Raw genomic sequence first — 8,512 nt, 5'->3', positions numbered from 1 at the left:
AGTTTGGGACGGCCCCGCCTCGTTGCGGGGGCTCCCTGCGGCGGGCTCGCCGTCGGCTTGCTGGGCGAGGAGGGCTCCCTGCCCGGCCGGACCGGGCCTCGCGTGGTGGCGTGGGCCGTCTCGGAGGGGACGAGGCGCCTCTTCTGGGGGTTACGTCTCCTCAGGCCGCTTGCCGCTTCTGCTGTTGCCGCAGAAGGCAGTCTTCCTGTTTTCAGAGCTGCTCTCTTGAGGTTTTCCTCGTTACTCTGCTCGGTGTGGCCTCGTTTGGCGGGAAGAACGAACAGGGTTGCTCTTGGCAAAAACGCGTCGTTTGTTCTGGGAGCAGTGTGGCTCCCCTTGAATCAAAAGGCGTTGGCTTTCACCAGGTTGATTGCCATCTCGAAAGCTGTAGGTAAGTCCTTTTCTTCAACGAGACGTCAAATCAGTAGGAGAATAATAAAAAAGGATTCCTCTCACCTTGGCGAAGAGCAGGCAGTTGGGTGTTTTGGATCACTTAAGCACGAGAGAGTTGTTGCTGAGAGCGAATCTAATTGTTTGAAACCGCCCATCGCTCTAATACCGGACAGAGTCAGGAAGCTATGAAATCCCGTTCAGGTGTCACTGATGGAAGCTCAGCAGCAGAGTTTGGCCGCCTGGCGGGACGGAAGCCTTAAGACCCCAGTGACCCTGAGCGCTCAGTACTCAGGCCCTTAGTCCGTTTGAAATGGTAACTGCAACAATGCACAACCGTATGTCTAAAGTAGTATTGACATATGGGAGCATGTCTCTTTTTTTTCCTTCTTGTTTTCCTTCAAACATCAGAGATAAGGTTTCCCCGGCAGTTGTTAATCTGACTAACAGCCAGGGCTGTAGCTAGCTTACGGTTTATTTGATCTTGAATGCTTCTTATCTTGACTACGGAAGGCCAGTAAGGGAGGCTTTTCTATGACTTTCTTTATCAAGAAGTTGTGGTGTGGTTTTTTTTTTTTTTTAAAGATTTCTGTGCAGAAAAATGCATCACTGCTTTTGAGTTGTGGGCGGGGAAGTACGAAGAATGCCGAACTGGTCAGGTTACAGATGGTATTGATAATTCTGACTGGATAACTTCAGACTATGCGTGAAATGTTGTAATGGTGTACTTAAACCCACCGTATTTTAAATAAAATGTATGATACTTTGTTTTCCCCATCCAGATTACAGGGCCTGATAATAAAGGAATTTATAAAGGCGATCGAGAGTCCAGTGGAAAATACACGTTTGCCGCCCACATGGATGGAACGTACAAGTTCTGCTTTAGCAACAGGATGTCCACCATGACGCCCAAGATAGTGATGTTCACTATTGATATCGGGGAAGCTCCAAAGGGGCAAGACATGGAGACAGAAGGTGAGGAAGACTCCTGGAAAGAAATTAGCTCTGGCTTGGGAGCTTTTCCCTGCATGCATGACTTCTGAACTTGACTAGGATTCTCAGAATTCCTGTTTCTTCAGGCTGTCTAGTTAGCTGTTCTCTCGCACAGCTAAAATGGATATGGGTGTTTTTAGACCTCGTTACATGATATAGTGCAAAATCACCAGAGAATCACTTGGCCATCTGCAGAAACTAATGCTTTCATCCTTTAGTCTTTTCATCAGTTTCATTCTCTGATTTCTAGTTTGCTCAGCGGTATGTAGACTACTACGTGCATTAGTTGAGCTCTTTGATAAATGTGCTAATATAAAAAGTTTGGGACGGCCCCGCCTCGTTGCGGGGGCTCCCTGCGGCGGGCTCGCCGTCGGCTTGCTGGGCGAGGAGGGCTCCCTGCCCGGCCGGACCGGGCCTCGCGTGGTGGCGTGGGCCGTCTCGGAGGGGACGAGGCGCCTCTTCTGGGGGTTACGTCTCCTCAGGCCGCTTGCCGCTTCTGCTGTTGCCGCAGAAGGCAGTCTTCCTGTTTTCAGAGCTGCTCTCTTGAGGTTTTCCTCGTTACTCTGCTCGGTGTGGCCTCGTTTGGCGGGAAGAACGAACAGGGTTGCTCTTGGCAAAAACGCGTCGTTTGTTCTGGGAGCAGTGTGGCTCCCCTTGAATCAAAAGGCGTTGGCTTTCACCAGGTTGATTGCCATCTCGAAAGCTGTAGGTAAGTCCTTTTCTTCAACGAGACGTCAAATCAGTAGGAGAATAATAAAAAAGGATTCCTCTCACCTTGGCGAAGAGCAGGCAGTTGGGTGTTTTGGATCACTTAAGCACGAGAGAGTTGTTGCTGAGAGCGAATCTAATTGTTTGAAACCGCCCATCGCTCTAATACCGGACAGAGTCAGGAAGCTATGAAATCCCGTTCAGGTGTCACTGATGGAAGCTCAGCAGCAGAGTTTGGCCGCCTGGCGGGACGGAAGCCTTAAGACCCCAGTGACCCTGAGCGCTCAGTACTCAGGCCCTTAGTCCGTTTGAAATGGTAACTGCAACAATGCACAACCGTATGTCTAAAGTAGTATTGACATATGGGAGCATGTCTCTTTTTTTTCCTTCTTGTTTTCCTTCAAACATCAGAGATAAGGTTTCCCCGGCAGTTGTTAATCTGACTAACAGCCAGGGCTGTAGCTAGCTTACGGTTTATTTGATCTTGAATGCTTCTTATCTTGACTACGGAAGGCCAGTAAGGGAGGCTTTTCTATGACTTTCTTTATCAAGAAGTTGTGGTGTGGTTTTTTTTTTTTTTTAAAGATTTCTGTGCAGAAAAATGCATCACTGCTTTTGAGTTGTGGGCGGGGAAGTACGAAGAATGCCGAACTGGTCAGGTTACAGATGGTATTGATAATTCTGACTGGATAACTTCAGACTATGCGTGAAATGTTGTAATGGTGTACTTAAACCCACCGTATTTTAAATAAAATGTATGATACTTTGTTTTCCCCATCCAGATTACAGGGCCTGATAATAAAGGAATTTATAAAGGCGATCGAGAGTCCAGTGGAAAATACACGTTTGCCGCCCACATGGATGGAACGTACAAGTTCTGCTTTAGCAACAGGATGTCCACCATGACGCCCAAGATAGTGATGTTCACTATTGATATCGGGGAAGCTCCAAAGGGGCAAGACATGGAGACAGAAGGTGAGGAAGACTCCTGGAAAGAAATTAGCTCTGGCTTGGGAGCTTTTCCCTGCATGCATGACTTCTGAACTTGACTAGGATTCTCAGAATTCCTGTTTCTTCAGGCTGTCTAGTTAGCTGTTCTCTCGCACAGCTAAAATGGATATGGGTGTTTTTAGACCTCGTTACATGATATAGTGCAAAATCACCAGAGAATCACTTGGCCATCTGCAGAAACTAATGCTTTCATCCTTTAGTCTTTTCATCAGTTTCATTCTCTGATTTCTAGTTTGCTCAGCGGTATGTAGACTACTACGTGCATTAGTTGAGCTCTTTGATAAATGTGCTAATATAAAAATTTTCTCTTAGCCGTGTAAATTACTGTTTTATCTGCAGCCTTTTGTCCTGTACTTGTGTTCATCTCTTACACTTTTCTCTAGGTGGTGGAGATACCTGGGATGGTATGTGTACTGCTTTTTGAAAGCTCATTAGCATCTTGTCTTTTGCATATGTTTATTCACTAACAGCTAACGTTTGCTTTTTCTCTGTAACATTTGTTTGTAGCATGAGAATGTCTTTCTTAATAAACTACATAAAAGGTCTGATTCTGAGCAATGCTGAGCACCTGCAAGCTTTCATCGAGAGATTTGTATACTTAGCAGCTCTTGGGATCAGGTCCTTGAACTGTCCGTGACAGTTTGTCTTCGGGTGGTTGTTTATGGCTAACGGAAGACTTAATCAGGACTTTTAGGTGAAATTAAACTAAAACGCTGAACATCCAAGAACATTGGATATTTTAGATGGTGTTCGCTTTTTGTTGCTAAAGTGGGTGTTGAATAATCAAGGGCTTTTGGAAGCAATAAGCTTCTTTTAGGTTATTAATTCTCAGTAATGTTACAAGGGGAAAAACTTCAAACTTGTCATTTGCTGTAAAGGAAATAAATGAATGTATTGGGTAACAAGTTATAAAGTTTTATTTAGAAATCACCAACTGTAGCTAGAAAGGCAATACATTCTTGTTTTCTGTTTTAGCAAGTAAATAACTGTGTGCATTGAGTGCTTTTGAAAAGTAACAAATTCCTAACTTTTTTTTTTAAAGACTCAGTTAAATCTTTTATTGAGTCTGAATATATCTGCTGTAAAGAATATTAGCGCAGCTTTAAATTTTTAAGGCAAACACTTTTTCTTGAGTGTATTTTTTTTGGAGTGGGTTTAAACAATCCCTGCAACCGTAATTTCTTCTCTTAGTAATAAACCACTTATTGAAATGACCAGTTGGCCATGAAAATAAGGATTTGCGATATTAGCAAAGGGAGTGTGGTTTACACAACTATTTAAGATTTTAATTGCAACTTGTATGAGTGTTATTCTCTCGTCCTCTTTTTGACTGTTCCCCATAAGGTGTGTATTTTGAATAGCTTTATTTTCAGATTGTGATCTGAAACAATTTGTAAGTAAAAACGTAATAAGGGAGCTTCAAAGTCAGGTACGTCCCTTCAGTGGAAACTGTGTTGGTTTTTGTGACTTCTTTTTGAGAGCTGATTGCCCAGGACGTGTCTGTGGAATGATATCTTGAACTTCTCTTCATGCTAAAAAACTTTTAAAATTACTTGCATAGTTTATAAATTTGTAAGTGGACAGTTCTTTGAGCATGAATGTATTTAAAAGATCCTGTGGTCGACAGTCAAATCAGTAAATCTTGGATCTCTGATCCTGCCATTGCTGAACTATCTCAAGCTAGTTTTCTGTTATCATTGGTTTGGTATTTTCCTCTCCTGCTTTCACCACATACCAGAACCTGAAGCCGGTTCCTGCCCTCTGCCAGGCCCCTTTGGCATTGTTTCTGCTGAATGCTGTGCTTCAGCTAAACTGGAAGATCACAAGATGTGATATGTTGCTTCAGAAAGTGATCTCGTTTTGCCAGCATCATGATCTTAAGCTAAATTCTCGGTCGTTCTATTTTTGCAAGCTTAACAACTAGGAAAAGCTGTAATGTTAAGATAATTTGCTTGGAATATGTTGGATGATATTGGCAAATTAGATAGTAGTGTGTGGTATTGATCTCGTGTGTTTTTACGTTCTGTTTTTCTGGAAAAGTATGCCCATATTGGAAATAAGTGGTCTGTACTGACTCTAAATTGTGTGTCTTCTGCCTTCTAGTCGGATGTGGAGAAAGATGTTTTCCCACTTATTAAATACCAGAGAGACGCGTTAGGAAAAGTGGCACTATGAAAACTAAACTTTACTTTGCTGTAAGGATAGTAAGTTTTCAGCTGTACAGACTGCATTTTTCAGAACAACTTCTGTGACAGGAAATTAAGTATAACCGTTCATAAATTTTAACAAATTGTTTTTTGAGTCAGTAACAGGCTTTCTGATGCTTCTAAAATTATTCCGCAGCTCATCAGAACAAGCTAGAAGAGATGATTAATGAGTTAGCAGTGGCCATGACAGCTGTAAAGCATGAACAGGAGTACATGGAAGTTCGTGAAAGAATACATAGAGCAAGTATGTGTCTTTGATTTAAATGCCTCTCCCCTCTCGAATGAACTTACAAAACATGATTTAAAATACAAGTCCATGAAAGCTATTCCAAGTTACTAAAAAAAAAAAAACCAAACCCATAGGACAGGTTCTGACGGACCTGCCCATACGATAAAGAATGTAGCTGATGCTTGCAATCTTCTTTAAATCGGCTCGCCTCTCATGTAATGAAGATTGTTATGCAAAATAATCTTTGCTTAATTGGTGTAATTCTGTAGTTCTTTGAAGGGCATATTCATGAAGATACTGGTAACGGTATGGATCCCAGGGACAGACTTTGGTTGAACTATTACCTCATCCTTGAAGTGGGTGTGGCTTAATAATTGAGCCAAAGTCTTTTTAAAATATTTTGCTGAAATAGAGCAGAACTACTGTTATTTGCAAGTAGAGAATATGGTGAACCCTCCAGTCACAACCCTCGCTTCCTGAAATACAGCTTTAAAATATGACTGAGAGCGCTAAGTGGTTCCTTAGGGGAAGCCCAGTGAGAATAAAGGGCAAATATTTTTAATGTGAAAATGCAACATTATATTAAAGCACTGGCCCCTCAACCTTTTGAACCTATGGATATCGCCAGTTTTATGACTTTTGTTACTAATGGTCTGATTTAAGAAAATGCTGAATTTTTTAGAACCAAAGATGATGAACCTTTAGACAGTAGAAATTCCCCACTTGACTTTGAGACTGTAATATGCAACCGTTAGCTGAAAAAGCAAGCGGCTTCTGTTTGGCAGTCAGAGGCTTCTGCCTGGCCTCTTTGAGGGTGGGCGGAAGAGAGAAGGGTGCTGCGGTGTATGTCCAAAGTTGAGGTTAAAACACCCGCTTGCATAGCACGGTTCAAGCTGCTCAGAAAAGTGCCCCCCCCCAGCTCTCAGATCTCATCTCTAAGACTGCAGAGTCCTTCTGGGACACTTGCAATGACGTGATACGGATACCAGTGGTTTCTGTGCAGCACTTCAGTTCCAATGACAGTCTGTTTTAAGTTTGTTTTAAATGCTTTGTTACTTACTACTTTTTTTTTTTCTCCCCCAACAGTTAATGACAACACAAACAGCAGAGTGGTTCTTTGGTCATTCTTTGAAGCTCTTGTATTAGTTGCCATGACACTGGGACAAATCTACTATCTGAAGAGGTTTTTTGAAGTCCGAAGGGTTGTTTAAGAGTACTTTTCTGGTCCCGGATTTCAGTTCACTGGCTACCAAACATCCTGGTCACAAAAAAGTCATTTGGTTTCTGAACCCTCTTTACTGAACTGTAAAACTTATTGCTTATGTTCCTTCCTAGTTAAAAATGAATCGTTTTTATATATCTTCTGTAGCAAAAGCTGTGCTGAAATCTTGTCACTTAATTGGCATAATTTTTTTCACTGAAATCTGCCTAGTCTGTATGCTAAGCGAGGTCCAAGCAAGCTGCAAATGCTGTAATTCAGCTGTAGTAACAAGCAATGTTGATGTCTTTTCTAACTTTTTTCCCCGTTTTCGTACTTGCGGTTGTATCTAGGGAAACGGTACAAGGCCCTAACATGACTGTTTGCATTTTTGACATCTTTAACCCTGCAGTAGGTGTTACGAAATCGAAATGATCCCTTCTTCGCTTACATAAACTGCCAAGGAGAAGTGATTGGAACTTTGTTCTGATAATGAATAGAAGACAGCTGACAACTTCCAATCTAGTATTCATACCTAGTCGCTATTTAAAAAAGTCTTCAGTGACTATCCTGATTACGTCAACTTATTCCCAAAGTTCTTTTAAATTAAATAGCCGATATGAAAATACATTTTTCTCCTCTCATTACCGAATGTTCATCGTATGGTTTTTAGTCTTTCCACAGGTTTTTATATCGAAGCCAGTTGTGTGCAGTGTCTTGGCAAACGATAGTTAACCCTTTGGTTTTTGCAGGTCCAAAGCTCAGACTGTTGGCGCTATTGCAGAATGCGTTAGTGTTCAGGAAATCTGGATTCCTGATGCCAAAGGGTTAATGATTCTGGGGGTTTATTGCTATGCTATGCAGCCCTTGTATTTAAGTTAAGTGGCAGTCTCTGCCGTTATCTGATCATAATTAGCATAATGCTAAATACCGGTGTGTTTTCTTTTTCAGGCACATGTAGATTTGTTTTTGTATAAAGTTACTTTCCTCGGTATCTGATGATTGGTTTAAAAATTAAAGAAGCGTCTGATGTGAGTGCTGAGCCAGGATTATGTTGTGACTGATGTATATTAGTTGTAATCATTTTTGGGGGTGGGGTGGGGTCTTTTCCAGGGGGGAGCCTCTACAAGTAACACACAACAGTTTTGTACAATTAATTTAAAATTTGTTACAGGTTTTCATGTTCCAGGTAAAGTTTTTTCAACCTTGGGCAAACACTTGCAGCAGTTCTTCAGAAAGGTGGCTGTTACACCTTATTGCGACTGTTGTGTGCCAATATTTTTGTGTAAAACACTTAAAATTGAATTATAAGATGTACATTTAAAAATTGCTTGTGAATCTAAATATGACCCAGGTTCGATAAATAAACAAATTCTTTAAAAAAAAAAAGTAACTTTCTATTTTTTTTTTTTCCCCTTTGATGTTTTAAGGAAGTACAATTTAACACTCAAAGCTTTTTCATGAAGTATCTGTCAGGCTGTCAGGAATTCGTCCGGACGCCATCCCGCGTTGTGGGCAGGTAGAAGAAATGGCAGGCGACTCTCGACCTACAGCTTCGCTGCTCGATTCCGGGCAGTTGGGTGTCACAGCGCTTCTGTCTGACCCGCAGAAGTACTCGCTGGCCATAAAGATAGGGTTTGTTTTTTTCCTGACGCATCCAAAGCGGGGTTTTACTGCCGAGTTTTCTCGCAGGGGAGGCGAAAACCCGCGGGGTCTGGCCGGAGGAGGCGGGTGCCCGGGGCGGAACCAAGGTGCTGCGGCGCGTGTTTCCGCGGG

At 42.2% G+C, this 8,512-nt stretch overlaps 1 protein-coding gene across 2 annotated transcripts; it reads left to right on the top strand.

Moving 5' to 3' along the window:
* The first annotated feature begins 1,159 nt into the window (after nt 1-1,159).
* On the top strand, nt 1,160-8,130 carry TMED2 (transmembrane emp24 domain trafficking protein 2). 2 transcript variants are annotated; one of them, XM_009321163.1, is made up of 4 exons: nt 1,160-1,365; nt 3,486-3,506; nt 5,446-5,553; nt 6,625-8,130. In XM_009321163.1, the coding sequence occupies exons 1-4, from the start codon at nt 1,248-1,250 to the stop codon at nt 6,747-6,749; spliced, it is 372 nt and encodes a 123-aa protein (XP_009319438.1). In that variant the 5' UTR covers nt 1,160-1,247; the 3' UTR covers nt 6,750-8,130. The 2 variants fall into 2 exon arrangements, with proteins under 2 accessions (XP_009319438.1, XP_009319436.1); XM_009321161.1 differs by lacking the exon at nt 1,160-1,365 and adding an exon at nt 2,861-3,066.
* Nucleotides 8,131-8,512: the final 382 nt, after the last annotated feature.

Source organism: Pygoscelis adeliae, unplaced genomic scaffold (genome assembly GCF_000699105.1).
Source record: "Pygoscelis adeliae isolate BGI_AS28 unplaced genomic scaffold, ASM69910v1 Scaffold93, whole genome shotgun sequence".
In the NCBI taxonomy this organism is placed as follows: Eukaryota; Metazoa; Chordata; class Aves; order Sphenisciformes; family Spheniscidae; genus Pygoscelis; species Pygoscelis adeliae.
Note: the sequence above shows the minus strand (reverse complement) of the source record. Positions and strands in the feature narration are given on the sequence as shown.

Bases quoted from the DNA above. Each gene is read 5' to 3' on its own strand.
- TMED2 (XM_009321163.1), top strand. From the start codon at position 1,248: ATGGATGGAACGTACAAGTTCTGCTTTAGCAACAGGATGTCCACCATG. The intron at 1,366-3,485 runs GTGAGGAAGACT...ACTTTTCTCTAG, and splicing joins GCAAGACATGGAGACAGAAG to GTGGTGGAGATACCTGGGAT. The intron at 5,554-6,624 runs GTATGTGTCTTT...CTCCCCCAACAG, and splicing joins TGAAAGAATACATAGAGCAA to TTAATGACAACACAAACAGC.